General features: G+C 72.5%; 2 protein-coding genes across 2 annotated transcripts in view; both read right to left on the reverse strand.

Moving 5' to 3' along the window:
- LOC140644806 (uncharacterized) overlaps window positions 1-18,739 on the reverse strand; it is a 297,384-nt gene that overhangs the window by 174,614 nt on the left and 104,031 nt on the right. The gene's annotated exons all lie outside the window — the stretch shown is intronic.
- Window positions 645-18,682, reverse strand: SKIC2 (SKI2 subunit of superkiller complex). The gene is given in 30 exon segments (XM_072847816.1): window positions 645-862; window positions 1,469-1,609; window positions 3,176-3,394; window positions 4,060-4,170; window positions 4,249-4,458; window positions 5,123-5,256; window positions 6,010-6,070; window positions 6,073-6,156; window positions 6,236-6,340; window positions 7,033-7,164; window positions 9,035-9,172; window positions 9,264-9,382; window positions 10,170-10,281; window positions 10,490-10,600; window positions 11,273-11,485; window positions 11,608-11,707; window positions 12,697-12,843; window positions 13,758-13,864; window positions 13,950-14,034; window positions 14,116-14,262; window positions 15,094-15,239; window positions 15,822-15,946; window positions 16,001-16,208; window positions 16,322-16,374; window positions 16,457-16,531; window positions 16,970-17,084; window positions 17,158-17,275; window positions 17,964-18,064; window positions 18,255-18,517; window positions 18,640-18,682. Coding segments are annotated over 30 exon segments (3,924 nt in total). The 3' UTR covers window positions 645-661.

Below are 18,739 nucleotides of genomic sequence, written 5' to 3' on the forward strand. Positions count from 1 at the left end.
GCACTGGGCGGAGCCAAGGGGCTGAACCACGCGGGGCCGACGGGGGGGACGGGACTGAACCACGCGGACCAATGGAGGGGACAGACAGAACCATGTGGGTGCAGGGCGGGGCTGGACTGAACCATGCAGAGCCAATGGGGGGCCCTGAACCATGTGGGACCCATGGGGTGGACTGAACCACGTGGAACCAATAGGGGAGCGGGTTTAACCACGTGGGGCGATGCGAGGGGGGGGGGGTGGGCGGACTAAACCACGTGGGGTAACGGGGGGTGTGTGTGGACTGAACCACGTAGGGCCAAGGGGGGTGTGGGCTGAAGCACGTGGGGCCAAGGGGGGAGGACTGAACCATGTGGAGGCAACGGGGGAGGAGGGGCTGAACCATGTGGGATTCACGAGGGGGTGGACTGAACCACGCAGGTGCGATGGGAGGGATGGAACCACGTGGGGCCGAGGGGGACACGCAGACTGAACCACGTGGAGCAACTGGGGGGGGACACACACGACACGGGCTGAACCACACGGCCCCAAGCGGGGGACTCAGGGGGTCCGGGCTGAACCACTGGTGCTGGGGGGGGGGGGGAGTGCTGAAGCCCCCCGGCGCTCTGGGGGGCCCCGGGCGGCGCTGGGGGTCGGAGGCCGAGGGCGAGGGGGCTCAGAGCCTTTATTGGGTGTAGAGGCTGGCGGCGAAGACGATGTCGCGCTTGATCATGTTGGAGGCGGCCTCCATCTTGGCGGCCAGGGCCGGCTCCCCCACCATGCGGGCGGCCTGGCGCACCTCCCGGCACGTCTCCTCCAGGCGCTGGATGCACCGAACCACCGCCCCCTCCTGCACCGCCGCCAGCCGGGCGATGTCGGCGAAGGGCTGCGGGGCGGGGGCATCAGGGCGGCTCTGGGGGACCGGGGGGGGCTCGGGGGCGACTGGGCGGGTTGGGGGGTCGGGGGTCTCGAGGGACTGGGGGAACTGGGAGGGGACGGGGGTCTCAAGGGTGTGGGGGGACTGGGTGGGTCGGGGGGGTCTCGGGGGTCGGGGGGTCTTCAGGGGACTGGGGGGTCTCAGGAGGACTGGGGGGGACGGGGGTCTTGGGGGGTCTCGAGGGACTGAGGGGATCTGGGGGTCTCGGGGGACTGGGGGGTCTCGAGGGACTGGGGGATCTGGGGGTCTCGGGGGACTGGGGGGACTGGGAGGGGACGGGGAGTCTCAAGGGTGTGGGGGGACTGGGTGGGTCGGGGGTCTTCAGGGGACTGGGGGGTCTCAGGAGGACTGGGGGGACGGGGGTCTCGGGGGGTCTCGAGGGACTGGGGGGATCTGGGGGTCTCAGGGGACTGGGGGGACTGGGCAGGTCGGGGGGTCTCGGGGTCGGGGGGTCTTCAGGGGACTGGGGGTCTCAGGAGGACTGGGGGGACGGCGGGTCTCAGGGGGTCTCAAGGGACTGGGGGTCTCGGGGGTCTCGGGGGACGGGGGTCTCACCATGCCGCGGGCCCACTCGTAGACGACCTCGACGAGGCCGAAGCCGAACTGCTCGACGAACTCCTCGACGCTCTGGCTGAGGCCGCACTCCTGCTGCAGCCGCCCCACGCGCTGCGCCACCGCCCGCACCTGCTCCATGCCCTGGGGGGGCACCCCCGAATCAGGGACCCCCCGCCCCACCCGCTCCACCCCTGGGGCAGCCAGGAACCCCGAGTCAGGGACCCCCACCCCACCCCGTGGCCCCCCACAACCTCCTGGTGTTGGGGGGACCCCTGCTCTGCCCCACAGCCCCCCCCAAAATCCCCAGGGACTCCAACATCCGGGGGACCCCACAGCTCCCCTCTGGGGGACCCCCATTTTACCCCACAGCCCCCCCCAAATGCCTATGGACTCCAAGACCTGGGGACCCCCAAATCCTATGGTCTCCACCATCTAGGGAGCCCCCCAAATCCTATGGCCTCCACCATCCAGGGACCCCCCCCAAATCCCCAGGACTCCACCATCCGGGGACCCCAAATCCCTATGGACTCCACCATCTGGGGACCCCCCCAATCCTATGGACTCCACCATCCGGGCCCCCCAAATCCCTATGGCCTCCACCATGTAGGGAGCCCCCCCCAATCCTATGGACTCCACCATCCGGGACCCCCCCCAAATCCTATGGCCTCCACCATCTAGGGGAGCCCCCCCCAATCCTATGGACTCCACCATCCGGGCCCCCCCAAATCCCTATGGACTCCACCATCTGGGGACCCCCCAATCCTATGGCCTCCACCATCCGGGACCCCCCCCAAATCCTATGGCCTCCACCATCCAGGGACCCCCCCCCCAAATCCCCAGGACTCCACCATCCGGGGACCCCCCAAATCCCTATGGACTCCACCATCTGGGGACCCCCCCCAATCCTATGGACTCCACCATCCGGGCCCCCCCAAATCCTATGGCCTCCACCATCTAGGGGAGCCCCCCCCCAATCCTATGGACTCCACCATCCGGGCCCCCCAAATCCCTATGGCCTCCACCATGTAGGGGAGCCCCCCCCCAATCCTATGGACTCCACCATCCGGGACCCCCCAAATCCTATGGCCTCCACCATCTAGGGAGCCCCCCAATCCTATGGACTCCACCATCCGGGCCCCCCCAAATCCCTATGGACTCCACCATCTGGGGACCCCCCCAATCCTATGGCCTCCACCATCCGGGCCCCCCAAATCCTATGGCCTCCACCATCCAGGGACCCCCCCCAAATCCCCAGGACTCCACCATCCGGGGACCCCCCAAATCCCTATGGACTCCACCATCTGGGGACCCCCCCAATCCTATGGACTCCACCATCCGGGCCCCCCCAAATCCTATGGCCTCCACCATGTAGGGGAGCCCCCCCAATCCTATGGACTCTACCATCCGGGCCCCCCCAAATCCCTATGGCCTCCACCATGTAGGGAGCCCCCCAATCCTATGGACTCCACCATCCAGGACCCCCAAATCCTATGGCCTCCACCATCCAGGGAGCCCCCAATCCTATGGACTCCACCATCCGGGGACCCCCCCAAATCCCTATGGACTCCACCATCTGGGGACCCCCCCCCCCCAATCCTATGGACTCCACCATCCGGGGCCCCCCCCACATCCTATGGCCTCCACCATCCGGGCCCCCCCCCAAATCCTATGGCCTCCACCAGGGCCCCCCATCCCCCGGGGCGGTACCTGCTGGAGGGGGGGCGGCAGGCGGGGGGGGGGCTCCCCGCGGCCGGGGCAGACCATGCAGGAGAGGAGGGCGACGCTCTCCTCGGGGCGCAGGGGGGCCAGGACGTTCCCCAGCAGCAGCTCCGTCAGCACCAGCTCGTGGGCGCTCAGCAGCGAGGCCAGGCGGCCCCCCAGGGCCACCGTCCCCCCCTCCGCCACGTACCCCAGCGCCCGCAGCACCTGGGGGGACGCGGACGCTGGGGGGGATGCGGGGACCCCCCTCGTCCACGTAGTGCTGGGGGCCCGGGGGGGGTGTCCCGAGGGTCCCCCCCGCCGTGGGGGGCACGGTGACACGCTGGTGGCACTCGGGGAGCAGGGACGGGGGAAACGGGGCCCGGGGGGTCCCAGGGGATGGAAACGAGGGGGGCACGGGGGAACCCACAGCCCCGTGCGGGGGGCGCTTGGGCAGCAGCAGTGGGGACGTGGGGGGACACGGGGGGCACGGGGGCCCTTTGGGGTCCCAGGGGGCACAGCAGACCTGGGGGGTCCCAGGAGACACGGCGGGGGAGACGGGACATGGGGGCACGGGGGCCCTTTGGGGGTCCTGGGAACACGGGGGGACACGGGGGCTCAGGGGACGGGGGCACAGGGGCTCTAGGGGGTGGCAGGGGACAATGGGGAGAACGTGGGGTCCCAGGGGACACAGGGAAGGACGGGGGGGACACGGGGGGGCACCCACGGCCACGCGCTGGTGGTACTCGGGCAGCAGGGAGGTGGGGAGGACGGGGGTCCCGGGGGACACGGGGGGTCCCAGGGGACACGGGGGGTCCCAGGGGGTCCCAGGGGACACGGGGGGGACACGGGGGGTCCCAGGGGACACGGGGGGGGACACGGGGGACACCCACGGCCACGCGCTGGTGGTACTCGGGCAGCAGCAGCAGCGACTGGTCCGACAGCAGGAACTGGAGATGCTCCAGCTGCTCCAGCAGCTCCTCCCGGGCAGCAAACTGGGCGTACTGGGGGGAGACGGAGGTTGGGGGGGGGGGGCGGTTCCGGGGGGCCCGAGCCCCCCGCCCCCCCGGCCCCCCCCGTACCTGCTGGGGGAAGCGGGGGCTGTGGACGCAGCGGAAGGAGCCCAGCGAGGCGGCCAGGGCCCGGGCTTCGGCGGCCGCTTCCACGGCCTCGGGGTCCCGCAGCTGCAGGGCCCCCACCGGGTCGAGCAGGGGGAGCCCCCCCGGGGCCCCCCCCGCCAGCCGGGCCAGCTCCTGCACCGCCGCCCCCACCTCCGTCCCGGGGGCTCCGGCCTGGGGGAGGGGGGCACGGGGGTCAGGGGGGACCCCGCAATGGGGGAACCCCCCTGGGACCCCAAACTGTGAAAAGACCCCCCGGCACCCCAATATCCAGAGACCCCCCAGGGCCCCAAAACTGGGACACACCCCCCCAGGGACCCCAATATCCACAGACACCCCCCAAGACCCCAAAACTGGGACACACCCCCAGGGACCCCAATATCCACAGACACCCCCCAAGACCCCAAAACTGGGACACACCCCCAGGGACCCCAATATCCACAGACCCCCCCCCAGGGCCCCAAAACTGGGACACACCCCCAGGGACCCCAATATCCACAGACCCCCCCAGGACCCCAAAACTGGGACACACCCCCAGGGACCCCAATATCCACAGACCCCCCAGGGCCCCAAAACTGGGACACACCCCCCCAGGGACCCCAATATCCACAGACACCCCCCAAGACCCCAAAACTGGGACACACCCCCAGGGACCCCAACACCTACAGAGAACCCCCAAGATCCCCCCGGGACCCCAAAACTGGGACAGCCCCCAGGAACCCCAATATCCACAGAGGCCCCCAAGACCCCCACCCAGGGACCCCAAAACCAGGGAGAACGCCCCAAGAGCATTCTCAGAGCCCCCCGCCCCCCTGGGGACCCCCCGGGACCCCCGTGCCCCCCACCTGTGGCGGGGGCCCTGGCGCGGGCGCAGCTCCTGCAGGAGCTTTTCGGGGTTCACCCGCAGGGTCTTGGCCGTGATCCCCCCGATGTCCTCGGGCTGCAGCTTCTCCAGCGCGTGGCCGCAGGGGCCTGGGGGGGGCGGGCGTCGGGGGGGGGCGGGCATCCGGGGACCCCCACACCACCCAGGGAGACCCAGGACCCCGACCCACCCCCACAGAAGGGACCCTGGCGTTTGGGGAGCCCCCCCAACTCCCTGGGGACCCAGCCATTGGGACCCCCCCCCAGAGGGGACCCTGGCATTTAGGGACCCCCCCCAGAGGGGGCCCTGGGGTGTGGGGACCCCCAAGGAGACCCAGGACCCCGACCCACCCCCCCACAGAAGGGACCCTGGCGTTTGGGGACCCCCCAACCCCTGGGGACCCAGCCATTGGGACCACCCCCCCAGAGGGGGCCCTGGGGTGCAGGGACCCCCAAACCCCCTGGGGAGACGCAGGCACCCAGGACCCCGACCCACACCCCCCAGGAGGGACCCTGGCGTTTCGGGACCCCCCGTCCCCTGGGCGCCCAGCCATTGGGACCACCCCCCCAGAGGGGACCCTGGCATTTAGGGACCCCCCACAGAAGGGACCCTGGCATTTGGGGACCCCCAACCCCCTGGGGACCCAGCCATTGGGACCCCCCCCCAGAGGGGACCCTGGCATTTAGGGACCCCCCACAGAAGGGACCCTGGCGTTTGGGGACCCCCACCCAGAGGGGACCCTGGCGTTTGGGGACCCCCCAACTCCCTGGGGACCCAGCCATTGGGACCCCCCCAAAGGGGACCCTGGCATTTAGGGACCCCCCAGAGGGGGCCCTGGGGTGCGGGGACCCCCAAACCCCCACCCTCGGGCACGAAGAGCCTGGTGAGCAGCAGGTCCTCGGGGTAGGGGACGTCGGGGGGTGGGGGGCCCCCGCCGGCCCCCCCTCCTCGGGGGGCTTCTCGCTCAGCACCAGCGTGGTGAAGACGCGGCCGGACCCCTCGGGGGACACCTGGGGGGGTGAGGGGGCCGGGGGTGAGGGGGCCGGGGGACACGACACACCCCACGGGGGTCCTGGGGGGGTTGGGTACCTGGAGGATGAGGCCCAGGGCGTTGCGGTGCGCGGGGGTGCAGACCACCACCACCCGCCCGGGGGCCAGCGCCCGCCGCCCCGCCGCCGACTGCGCCAGGCGCCGCTGGGGGACCCCGGGACCCCGCTCAGGGGGGACCCCGGGACCCCCAAACCAGACAGGGACCCCCCCGCTCGGAGGGGACCCCGGGACCCCCAAACCAGACAAGGACCCCCCGGCTCAGAGGGGACCCCTGGGACCCCAAACCAGACAGGGACCCCCCGGCTCGGAGGGGACCCCCAAACCAGACAGGGACCCCCCTGCTCGGAGGGGACCCCCAAACCAGACAGGGACCCCCCCGCTCAGAGGGGACCCCGGGACCCCTAAACCAGACAAGGACCCCCCCCGGCTCGGAGGGGACCCCGGGACCCCCAAACCAGACAGGGACCCCCCAGCTCAGAGGGGACCCCTGGGACCCCCAAACCAGACAGGGACCCCCCCGGCTCGGAGGGGACCCCGGGACCCCAAACCAGACAGGGACCCCCCCGGCTCGGAGGGGACCCCAGGACCCCCAAACCAGACAGGGCCCCCCACCGCCCCAAGTCATACAGGAACCCCCAGACCCCCAGGTCAGATGGGGACCCCCAGTGCCCCCAGGAACCCCCATGACCCCCCAGCGTCCCCCCAGACCCCCAGGGACCCCCCAGACCCCCAGCACCACCCAGGGACCCCAGGGCCCCCCCAGCATCCCCCACGGGGCCCCCCCGTCCCTGTCCCCACCCCCAGGGTGGGGGTCCCGTCCCCGGGGGGGGCCCCACCTGCAGGCGGGCGCGGGCCCGGCGCAGCCCCCCCACGGCGCGGTGGTAGGGGCGCAGCTCGGCCCCCGCCCCCCCCGGCTCCCCCAGCGCCGCCAGCGCCCGCCGCAGCTCCGCCACGCGCCGCTCCTGCGCCTGGGGTCGGGGGTCAGGGGTCAGGGGCACGGGGACCCCAGCCCCCCCTGCCCGTACCGGGCGTCCCCACCTCCCCAGCGCCCCCAGTCGCCGTACTGGGACGTCCCCAGTGCCCCCCAGCCCCACACTGGGACGTCCCCAGTGCCCCCAGTCCCCATACTGGGGTGCCCCCAGTGTCCCCCAACCCCATACTGGGACGCCCCAGTGTCCCCAGTGCCCCCAGTCCCCATACTGGGGTGCCCCCAGTGCCCCCAGTGCCCCCAGCCCCATACTGGGACGTCCCCAGTGCCCCTCAGTCCCCATACTGGGACGTCCCCAGTGTCCCCAGTACCCCTCAGTCCCCATACTGGGACGTCCCCAGTGTCCCCAGTGCCCCCAGTCCCCATACTGGGACGTCGCCAGTGTCCCCAGTGCCCCCAGTCCCCATACTGGGGTGCCCCCAGTGTCCCCAGTGCCCCCAACCCCATACTGGGACGTCCCCAGTGTCCCCAGTGCCCCCAGCCCCATACTGGGACGTCCCCAGTGCCCCCAGTGCCCCCAGCCCCATACTGGGACGTCCCCAGTGCCCTCAGTCCCCATACTGGGACGTCCCCAGTGTCCCCAGTGCCCCCCAGTCCCCATACTGGGACGCCCCCAGTGTCCCCAGTGCCCCCAGTCCCCATACTGGGACGCCCCAGTGTCCCCAGTGCCCCCAGCCCCACACTGGGACGCCCCCAGTGTCCCCAGTGCCCCCAGCCCCACACTGGGATGTCTCCAGTGTCCCCAGTGCCCCCCAGTCGCCGTACTGGGACCTCCCCAGTGCCCCCAGCCCCACACTGGGACGTCCCCGGTGCCCCCTTGTCCCCATACTGGGGTGCCCCCAGTGTCCCCAGTGCCCCCAGTCCCCATACTGGGACGTCCCCAGTGCCCCCAGCCCCACACTGGGACATCCCCAGTGCCCCCAGCCCCCATACTGGGGTGCCCCCAGTGTCCCCAGTGCCCCCAGTCCCCATACTGGGGTGTGCCCTTGTCCCCCAGTCCCATACTGGGGTGCCCCCAGTGTCCCCTCCCCACCGAGGTGTCCCCGTGCCCCCATCCCTCCCCAGTGCTGTCACGGCCCCCGTCACAGTGTCCCTCCCTGTCCCCATAGCGGGGCTTCGGGGTGCAGGGGCGAGCGTCCCCAGTGTCCCCCTGTCCCCACGTCCCCAGCCCCGTACTGGGCTGTCCCCATATCCCCAGTGCCCCCGCCCCGTACTGGGGGTCCCCACGTCCCCCATGTCCTCCCACCCCGTACTGGGCTGTCCCCACGTCCCCAGTGCCCCCAGTCCCTGTACTGGGGTGTCCCCACGTCCCCCGTGTGCCCCCGCCCCGTACTGGGGCGTCCCCGTGTCCCCCCGTGTCCCCCTGCCCCATACTGGGGCATCCCCAGTGCCCCCAGTCCCTGTACTGGGGCATCCCCACATCCCCCGTGTGCCCCCGCCCCGTACTGGGGCGTCCCCATATCCCCAGTGCCCCCCGCCCCGTACTGGGGCGTCCCCCGTGTCCCCCCGTGCCCCCCGCCCCGTACTGGGGCATCCCCAGTGCCCCCCAGTCCCTGTACTGGGAGGTCCCCACGTCCCCCATGTCCTCCCGCCCGTACTGGGGCATCCCCCGTGTCCCCCGTGTCCCCCGCCCCGTACTGGGGCGTCCCCAGTGCCCCCCAGTCCCTGTACTGGGGCGCCCCCACATCCCCCGTGTGCCCCCGCCCCATACTGGGGCGTCCCCCGTGTCCCCCCAGTGCCCCCCTGCCCCGTACTGGGGCGTCCCCGTGTCCCCAGTGCCCCCCAGTCCCGTACTGGGGCGTCCCCCGTGTCCCCCCCGTGCCCCCCCCGTGTCCCCCCCGTCCCCGTACCGGCGCGTCCCGCCGCAGGGGGAACTCGGAGAAGCTGCGCCGCATCATGTCCTCGACGCGCAGCGCCTGCGCCCGCAGCAGGTTGAGGATCATGGAGTAGGTCAGGCGGAACTGGGACTGCAGGCGCGTGGGGCGGCCCTGGGGGACACGGGGGGCAGGGGGCCGCGGGGGTCAGGGGGCCGCGGGGGCCCGGGGGGCCGGGGGGGCCCGGGGGGCCGGGGGCGCTCACCAGCATCATGCGGTGCAGGTCGGCCATCTCGGGGACGGGCCCCTTGCAGAGGATGATGACGGTGCCGGTGGAGTCCAGCCCCCGCCGCCCTGCGCGCCCCGACATCTGCACGTACTCCCCTGGGCGGGGGCGCGAGGGGGGCGCTCAGACCCACGCCTGACCCACAGCTGCCCCACAGCACCCACATCTGCACGTACTCCCCTGGGCGGGGGCGTGAGGGGGGCGCTCAGACCCACGCCTGCCCCACGGCACCCACATCTGCATGTACTCCCCTGGGCGGGGGCGCGAGGGGGGCGCTCAGACCCACGCCTGACCCACACCCTGCCCCACGGCACCCGCATCTGCATGTACTCCCCTGGGCGGGGGCGTGAGGGGGGCGCTCAGACCCACGGCCTGACCCACAGCTGCCCCACAGCACCCACATCTGCACGTACTCCCCTGGGCGGGGGCGCGAGGGGGGCGCTCAGACCCACAGCCTGCCCCACACCCTGCCCCACGGCACCGCATCTGCACGTACTCCCCTGGGCGGGGGCGCGAGGGGGGCGCTCAGACCCACAGCCTGCCCCACACCCTGCCCCACGGCACCGCATCTGCACATACTCCCCTGGGCGGGGGCGCGAGGGGGGCGCTCAGACCCACGGCCTGACCCACAGCTGCCCCACAGCACCCACATCTGCACCTATACCCCTGGGGGGGTACAGAGAACATAACCATGGGATGGGCACTAAGAGCCCAAATCCTGCCCCATGGCCGCCCCACGGCCCCCCCTCTGCCCCACAGCACCCACATTTACATGCAGAGCCCTAGAAAGACACACAAAGGGCAGCTACAGGACAGGCACCGAGTCCCCAAACTCTGCCCCATGGGGCCCACAGCCCCACGGCCGCCCCACGGCCGCCCCCTCACCAGGCAAGAGATCCCGGAAGTTGTTGCCATCGTGCTTGCGGATGGAGTCGAAGACGACGGTGCGGGCCGGCATGTTCACCCCCATGGCGAAGGTCTCGGTGGCAAAGAGCACCTGGGGGGCGGGGGGGAGATGTGGGGGGGCAAAGGGGGGGACGCGGGGGGCCACCATGGGGCAGGGGAGCCCCACAGCGGGGCAGGATGCTGCCCATCCCACGCAGACGCGTCACCCCTCGTCCAGCCCCGCAGCGAGCCCCTCCCCGAGCGGCCCCCCCAGCCCCACGGCTGCCCCACGGCTGCCCCACGGCTGCCCCACGGCGCACCTTGACCAGCCCCTGGCTGAAGAGCATCTCCACCACCTCCTTGAGCAGCGGCAGCACCCCGCCGTGGTGCACCCCGATGCCGCGCTGCAGCAGCTCTGCCATGTGCACCACCTGGGGGGGGGACATGGGGGGGTCAGCGGCCCCACGGCCCCCCAGCACCACCCCACAGAGCCTGCGGGACCCCCTGCCTTGGGGTGCAGCCCCTGACACCCCCATCCCAGAAAACGCCCAACCCCACTGTGAGCCCCCTGCATCCTCTTGAGCCCCCCCAGAGCCCCCCGTGTCCCTTCCAACCCCCCCAGAGCCCCCCACATCCCCTTGAGCCCCCCAGAGCCCCCGTGTCCCTTCCAACCCCCAGAGCCCCCACATCCCCTTGAGCCCCCCCCGAGCCCCCGTGTCCCTTCCAACCCCCCAGAGCCCCCCACATCCCCTAAACCCCCCAGAGCCCCCGTGTCCCTTCCAACCCCCCAGAGCCCCCCACATCCCCTTGAGCCCCCCAGAGCCCCTCGTGTCCCTTCCAACCCCCAGAGCCCCCACATCCCCTTAAACCCCCAGAGCCCCCCACATCCCCTTGAGCCCCCCAGAGCCCCCGTGTCCCTTCCAACCCCCCAGAGCCCCCACATCCCCTTAAACCCCCAGAGCCCCCGTGTCCCTTCCAACCCCCTAGGGCCCCCCCACCCCTGAAGTCCCCCCGAGCCCTCCCCAGCCACTCCAGCCTCCCCTAGCGCCCCTCCCAGCCCCCTAAGTGCCCCCCGCCCCCCGAGGTCCGTCCTAGCCCCCCACCTGGGGCAGGCGGCGGTCGGAGCCGCGCAGGCGGGCGACGCAGCGCTGGAAGAAGAGCCGGATGCGGCCCCTCTCGGCGCCGGAGACCAGGTCGAGGGAGCCCAGCGCGTCGGCGTGCTCGTCGCAGCGGCTGCGGGAGAAGGTGAAGGCGACGACGGGCAGCTGCTCCCGCTCCCGCAGCAGCCCCAGCAGCGCCAGCCAGACCCCCCGGTCCTGCGGAGGGGGCGCGGCGGGGTGAGCCGGGGCGCCCCGCGGGACTCCCAGCCCGCCCCGAAGCTCCCGGCTCCTCCAGAGCATCGGGAGCCCCCCAGCAGCCCCCCGGGGGCCCCCCAGACCTGCCCGGGGCCGGTGCCCCCCATGGTGGGCTGCTTGGCCCCGAAGGTCTGCGCGTGTTTGCTGGTTCGCTCCTTCTTGGCCTCCACGGCGGCGTAGTACCTGGGGGGCAGACGTGGGGCTGGGGTGGGGGGGGGTGGTTGGGGGGCTGGGGCGCCCCACGCGCCCCCGGGCAGGGGGGCGCTGGGGTGGCAGCCGGCACGGTGACGGCCAGAAGCGGCTCCCAGGGACGTGGGGCCACCCCGGGGCCTCTATGGGGCTGGTTATAGGGCCTGCTGTGGGGCTGGCCGTGGGGCAAGACCTATTTGGGGCTGTGTGGGACCCCACCGAGACCTCTATAGGGCCACCTATGGGGCTGTCTGTGGGGCAGAGCCCACTCAGGACTGTGTGGTGCTGCTCTGTAAGGCTGGCCGTGGGGCAGGGCCGGGTTAGCACCGTGCAGGAATTCTCTATGGGGCTGGCCGTGGGGCAGGGCCGGGTTAGCACCGTGCAGGAATTCTCTATGGGGCTGGCCGTGGGGCAGGGCCGGGTTAGCACCGTGCAGGAATTCTCTATGGGGCTGGCCGTGGGGCAGGGCCGGGTTAGCACCGTGCAGGAATTCTCTATGGGGCTGGCCGTGGGGCAGGGCCGGGTTAGCACCGTGCAGGAATTCTCTATGGGGCTGGCCGTGGGGCAGGGCCGGGTTAGCACCGTGCAGGAATTCTCTATGGGGCTGGCCGTGGGGCAGGGCCGGGTTAGCACCGTGCAGGACCCCTCTATGGGGCTGGCTGTGGGGCTGACTAGGGGACAGGACCTGGCTGGGGCTGGGTAGGACCCCACCGAGACCTCTATAGGACCAGTTATGGGGCCGTCTGTGCGGCAAGGGCCACTAAAGACTGGGCAGGAATTCTCTGTGGGGCTGGCTGTGGGGCAGGGCCAGGTTAGCACCGGGCAGGAATCCTCTGTGGGGCTAGCCGCGGGGCTGGCCATGGGGCAGGGCCAGCTCAGGGCCGTGTGGGCCGCCCCCCGGGGCCTCTGCAGCGGCGAGGCACCGGCGGGCGGGGACGGCCGTGGGTCGCCGTGGGGCGGCCGTGGGTCGCCGTGGGGCTCACCCTTGGGTGCTGAAGTTGCCGCGGGCGTCGAGCAGCAGGAAGAGCTGGTGGCGCGTGCGGGGGCTGTTCCCGGTGTACAGGAAGTGCTCCAGCGGCACCGGGCGCTGCCGCGTGCTGATCACCCGCAGGCGCCGGCGCTTGGTGCGGCTGCGGGGCCGCGCGGGGCGGGGTCAGGCAAGAGGAGGGGCCGGGGGCCCGCGGCCCCCCATGCGCCCCACGGCCGCCCCAGGGACCCCCAGAGCCCTCTTACCCCCCCAGCCCCCCCAGGGACCCCCGGCAGCCCCCAGGCCCCTCTTACCCCCCAGCCCCCCCGGCCCCTCTTACCCCCCCAACCCCCAAGCTCACCCCAGGGACCCCGGCAGCCCCCAGGCCCCTCTTACCCCCCAGACCCCCCAGCCCCCAAGCTCACCCCAGGGACTCCCAGCACCCCCGGACCCCCCAGCCCCCCAGCTCACCCCAGGGACCCCCAGCCCCCCAGGCCCCTCTTACCCCCCCAACCCCCAAGCTCACCCCAGGGACCCCAGCAGCCCCCAGGCCCCTCTTAGCCCCCCAGACCCCCCAGCCCCCCCCAGCACCCCCCAGCCCCCAGCTCACCCCAGGGACCCCCAGCACCCCCCAGGCCCCTCTTACCCCCAACCCCCAGCTCACCCCAGGGACCCCGGCAGCCCCCAGGCCCCTTTTACCCCTCCAGACCCCCTCAGCCCCCCAGGGACCCCCGGCAGCCCCAGGCCCCTCTTAGCCCCCCAGCCCCCCCGGCCCCTCTTACCCCCCCCCAACCCCCAAGCTCACCCCAGGGACCCCCGGCAGCCCCCAGGCCCCTCTTAGCCCCCCAGCCCCCCCCAGCCCCCCAGCTCACCCCAGGGACCCCCAGCACCCCCAGGCCCCTCTTAGCCCCCCAGACCTCCCCAGCCCCCAGCTCACCCCAGGGACCCCAGCACCCCCAGACCCCCCAGCTCACCCCAGACCCCCAGCAGCCCCCAAACACCCCTCAGCCCCCAAGCTCACCCTAAGGCCCCCTTACCCCCCAGACACCCCCAGCCCCCCATTTCCCCCCATCCTACCCGACCCACTGGGCGAACTCGAGGGCGTTGGGGATGGTGGCGCTGAGCAGGATGAGCTTGTCGTGCTCGGGCAGCATGATCAGCACCTCCTCCCACACCACGCCGCGCTGGGGGGGGGGGCGGCCCAGGGGGTCAGGGGGATCCCCCAAACCCCCGAGACCCGCCCCCCGAGACCCCCCGTCCCCCCCTCACCTCCGCGTCGTTGGTGTAGTGCACCTCGTCGAAGATGACCCACTCCAGGTCGCGGATGACGTCGGAGCCGTTGTAAAGCATCGACCTGGTGCCGGGAAAGGGGTGAAATTTGGGGGGGGGGGGGGATTTGGGGGTGGGGGAATTTGGGGCCAGCCCCCCGGCTCACCGCAGGATCTCGGTGGTCATGATGAGGCAGGAGGCCTCGGGGCGCAGCTGCACGTCCCCCGTCAGCAGCCCCACGTCCCCGAACGTCGCCTTGAAATCCCGGAACTTCTGGTTGGAAAGCGCCTTGATGGGGGAGGTGTAGATGGTGCTGGGGGGCAGGGGGCGGGGGTCAGCGGGGGGCTGCACCCCACAACGCCCGTGGGGAAAGAGGGGGGCAGGAGAGAGGGGGAGGGGGTGCTGAGAGGGGCTGGGGTCCGGAAAGGCGGGGGGGGGGGGGCAGAGAGGGTTTGGGGACCCCCGGGAAGATTTGGGGACCCTCAGAGGGGATTTGGGGACCCCCAGGAAGATTTAGGGACCCCCAGAGAGTGTCTGGGGACCCTCAGAGAGAGTTTGGGGACCCCCCAAAAAGCATTTGGGGACCCCCCCAGAGAGGATCTGGGGCAGTGGGCAGGGATAAGGGGACCCCAGGGTGGGAGAGAGAGGGGGTCAGTGGGGTGCTGGGGAGGTTTTGGGGTTCCCCCAGGGAATTTGGAGGTCTCCAGGGGAGATTTGGGGGTCCCCAAGGAAGGTTTGGGGCTCCCCCAGGCAACTTTGAGGCCTCCAGAACAAATCTGGGGTCCCAGTGAAAATCTGGGGCTCCCCAAGGAAGGTTGAGGGCTTCACAAATATTTGGGGGTCTCCAGGGAAAATCTGGGGCTCCCACAGGGGATTCTGAGGCCTCCAGCACAGATCTGGGGGTCCCCAGGGAAAATTTGGGGCTCCCCACGGAACTTTGAGAACTCCAGGGCAGATTTGGGGTCCCACAGTGAAAATTTGGGGCTTCCCAGGGAATTTTGAGGCCTCCAGGAGAAATTTGGGGTCCCCGGGAAGATCTGGGGCTCCCCAGGGAACTTTGGGACCCCGGGGGGGAGATTCGGGGGGGCCCTCGGGACAACACTGGGGGGTCGGGGTCCGCGGGGGTCCCCCGGGGGGCACCCACCGGGTCATGTGCCGGCGGGCCAGCGCGACGGCGTACTCGGCCACGGCGGTTTTGCCGGCCGAGGTGTGGGCGGCCACGAGCAGCGAGTGGCCCCGCTCCAGGCAGAGCACGGCGCGCTGCTGGAAGGGGTCGGGCACGAAGGGCCACTGCGGGGGGGCCGCGGGGGGGTCACGGGGGGGCCGCAGGGGGGTCACCCCCGTCAGGGCCCCCACAGCCCCCCGAGGGCCCCCCCACCCCACCCCCCAGCAGCCCCCTGGGGGGGCACCCAACATCCCCCCCCAGGTCCTGAGGGCCCCCCAAGAATCCCCCCCCAGCTTAAGGGCCCCCGTGAACCTCGACACCCCAAAAGCCCCCGGCTGCCCCCAAACCCCCCACGCCACCCCCAACCCCCCACCTCCTCTGCTGCCCCCCAGCAGGTCCCAAAGCGCCCCATCCCAAAGCCCCCAGACCCCCAAAAGCCCCCAGACCCCCAAAACCCCTCTAAAAGCCCCCAAAACCCCCTCTAAAAGCCCCCCAAAAAGCCCCCCCAAAAGCCCCCCCAAAAAGCCCCCAGACCCCCAAAACCCTCTAAAAGCCCCCCAAAAAACCCCCCAAAGCCCCCCCAAAAGCCCCCGAACCCCAGACTCCACCCAAAAACCCCAAAAATCCCCCAAAGCCCCCCAGACCCCCAAAGCCCCCCGAGCCCTCCCCAGACCCCCCAAACACCACCCAGCCCCCCGGCCCCCCACCTTGAAGGCCGGGTCGGGGACCTGCCGCTGGAAGTCCTCCACGGGGGAGCTGGCGTCGAGCAGCACGGCCCACTCCTCCTCGGGGGCTCCGGGGGCGGCGGGGGGCCGGGGGGCTCCGGCACCTCCTGGGGGCGGTGAGCGGGAGGGGGCACAGGCCCCCCCGGCCCCCCATCCCACACCCACCTCCAGCAGCAGCTCCTCCAGGCTGTCGGCGCGGCGCAGGGGGCGGGGGGCTGCCCCCCGCGGGGCGGGGTCCCCGAGGCCCCCGGCCTCGCCCCCCCCCAGCTCGAAGGCGTCGAGGGTCCCCAGGGGGCTGGAGAGGGACAGGGGCCCCCGCCCCGCCGCTGCGAGGGGGGGTGAAACGGGGGGCCCCACAGCCGGGGGGCTCTGCCCCACGGGGCCACACAGGCGCGGCCCCCCACATCAACCCGTCCCCCAGGGGAGGAATGCGCCCCCCCATGTGGGGCTCCCCCCAAGTTCTGGGGTCCCCCTCCCCTTACCTGAGGGTTTGTAGTCGACGCCATGTTTGAAGCCAGGGGGGTCACCAGCAGGTCTGGGGGGGGGGGCTGAATTAGGGTGGGGGCACCCCAAAACGGAGCAGGGGGTCCCCAGGATGGGGGGAGGGGAGCTCCCACCGCTGTCGAAGTCGATCTCCTCCTCCTCCTCGCCCTGGGCGCGGATCTGCTCCAGGCTGGGCTCGTCCAGACCCCCTGCGGGCACGGGGGGGCTCAGAAGGTCCGGGGGTCCCGGGAGGGTTCGGGGGCCGGAGGGTCTGGGGGGTCCCGGGAGGGTTCGGGGGGGCCGGAGGGTCTGGGGGGTCCCGGGAGGGTTTGGGGAGATCCAGAGTGGTTGGGGGGTCCTGGGAAGGTTTGGGGGAGCTTAGAAGGTTCGGGGGCCCAGAAGGGTCTGGGGGGGCTCAGAGGGTCTGGGGGGCCGGAGGGTTTCGGGGGTCCTGGGAGGGTTGGGGGGCTCAGAGAATCTGGGGGCCCCCAGAGGGTCTGGGGAGATCCAGAGGATTTGGGGGGCTCACAGGAAGGTTTGGGGGAGGTCAGAGGGTTCAGGGGGGGCCTGGAAGGGTCTGGGGGGACCCCACGAGGGTCTGGGGGGATCCAGAGGGCTCGGGGGTCCTGGGGGCCGGGGGGCCTCACCTGGCCAGAAGGGGCAGTTGGTGGCGCTGCCCCGCAGGCTCTGCCCGGGGGGGCCGGGGGCCCGGCGCAGGGACAGGGTGGTCTTGGCCGAGAGCCCCACGTCGGGGAGCAGCTCCTGGGGGAGGGGCACGGTGAGGACCCCTGCGGCCGGGTACCCCCAGCCCACCCCCGCCCCCCAGAGCCCCCACCTCGGCGAAGCCCCGCAGGGCGCCGCTGCGGGGGCCCCGCTCGGCCCGCAGCCCCCCGGGCACGGGGGTGGGCTCCAGCGCGAAGAGGGCCTGGGGCTCCGGCGCCCGCTGCCACCGCCTGGGGGGGGACGGGGTCGGGGACCCCCGGGCCCGGCCCAGGGCCCCCCCAAACCCGCCCCGTCGCCCCCCCACGGCTCAGGGACCCCCGGCCCAAGGGCCCCCCAAACCCGCCCCGTCACCCACCCGCTGCCCAGGGACCCCCAAACCACCCAGCCCCCCTCTTAGGACAAGGTCCCCGACCCCCCATAGCGCCCCAAATCCCTGGCGCTCCCCACAGCCCCCTCCCCCACCTCAGGGACCCCCACCCCAAGGACGCCCCCGAAAACCCCCCCAAAACCCTGGGTCCCCCCATGGCCCACAGCCCCCCCATCCCAGGGACCCCCACCCCAAGGACGCCCCCAACTACACAGCCCCCCAAAAACCCTGGAGCCCCCCCATGGCTCACAGCCCCCCCCAGGGACCCCCACCCCAAGGATGCCCCCCAAACCACACAGCCCCCCGTAACCCCCCAAAACCCTGGGTCCCCCCATGGCCCACAACCCCCCATCCCAGGGACCCCCACCCCAAGGACGCCCCCAAACCACACAGCCCTCCCAAAACCCCCCAAAACCCTGGGTCCCCCATGGCCCACAGCCCCCCCCAGACTCCACCAGCCCCCAAAAGCCACCCCACGATCTCAGGGGTCCCCCAGCCCCAAAGACCCCCAAATCCACCCTGAGACCCCCCTGCCCCCCTTCCCCCCCTACCTGCGGGCCCGCTCGTGCTGGTGGGGGCAGCCACTCGGGGACCCCAAAACCGCTGCTCCAGCTCCGACACCAAGGGGGCGAAGGGGGCAGCCCCGGGGCAGCTGGGGGGCGGGGTGAGCCCCCCGGCCCGGGCAGAGCCTCGGGTGTCCCCAAAGGGGCCCCATGGGGGGGGATGGAAATGGGGTGCGGGGGAGGGGGGCACACGGGAGGGTCATGGGGGGTGGGGGGTCACACGGGAGTGGGGGCCACACGGGGGTCATGGGGGTGGGGGCCACACGGGGGGTCACTCACCGTGGCGCGCGGCGGGGGGGCCTCCCCCGCCCCCGGGGGTCCCGCCAGCAGCTCGAAGCGGCCGGCGCAGCCCAGCTCCAGCAGCGCCAGCGGCAGCTCCAGGGGCCCGCGGCGGGGCGGGGCGGGGGGGGACCGGGAGGGAGGGGCCAGCGACCGCCCAGACCCCCCTGTGACCCCCCCACCCCGGTCCCGGTCCCGGTCCCGGTCCCGGTCCCCCCCCGGCCCCACCGATCCGCTCCAGCTCCATCCCGGCGAGCAGGCCCCTGCGGCGGGGACGCTGACCCGGAAGCGCTCCCACCGCCGTCAAGCGCCGGGCGGAAGCACTGGCAGCCAGCCGGCTTCCCCGCCCACCGGAAGCGGAGGGGCGCGGTCCGTCTCCGCCAACCAGCGTGGCGCTCGCGCTCCCTCCAACCAACGGGCGGCCGCATGCAAACGAGACCGCCTGGAGGCGGGGCCGAGGGACGGGCGGCGGTGAGGGACAGGCG

The sequence above is a fragment of the Ciconia boyciana genome, chromosome 29 (assembly GCF_034638445.1).
Source record: "Ciconia boyciana chromosome 29, ASM3463844v1, whole genome shotgun sequence".
In the NCBI taxonomy this organism is placed as follows: Eukaryota; Metazoa; Chordata; class Aves; order Ciconiiformes; family Ciconiidae; genus Ciconia; species Ciconia boyciana.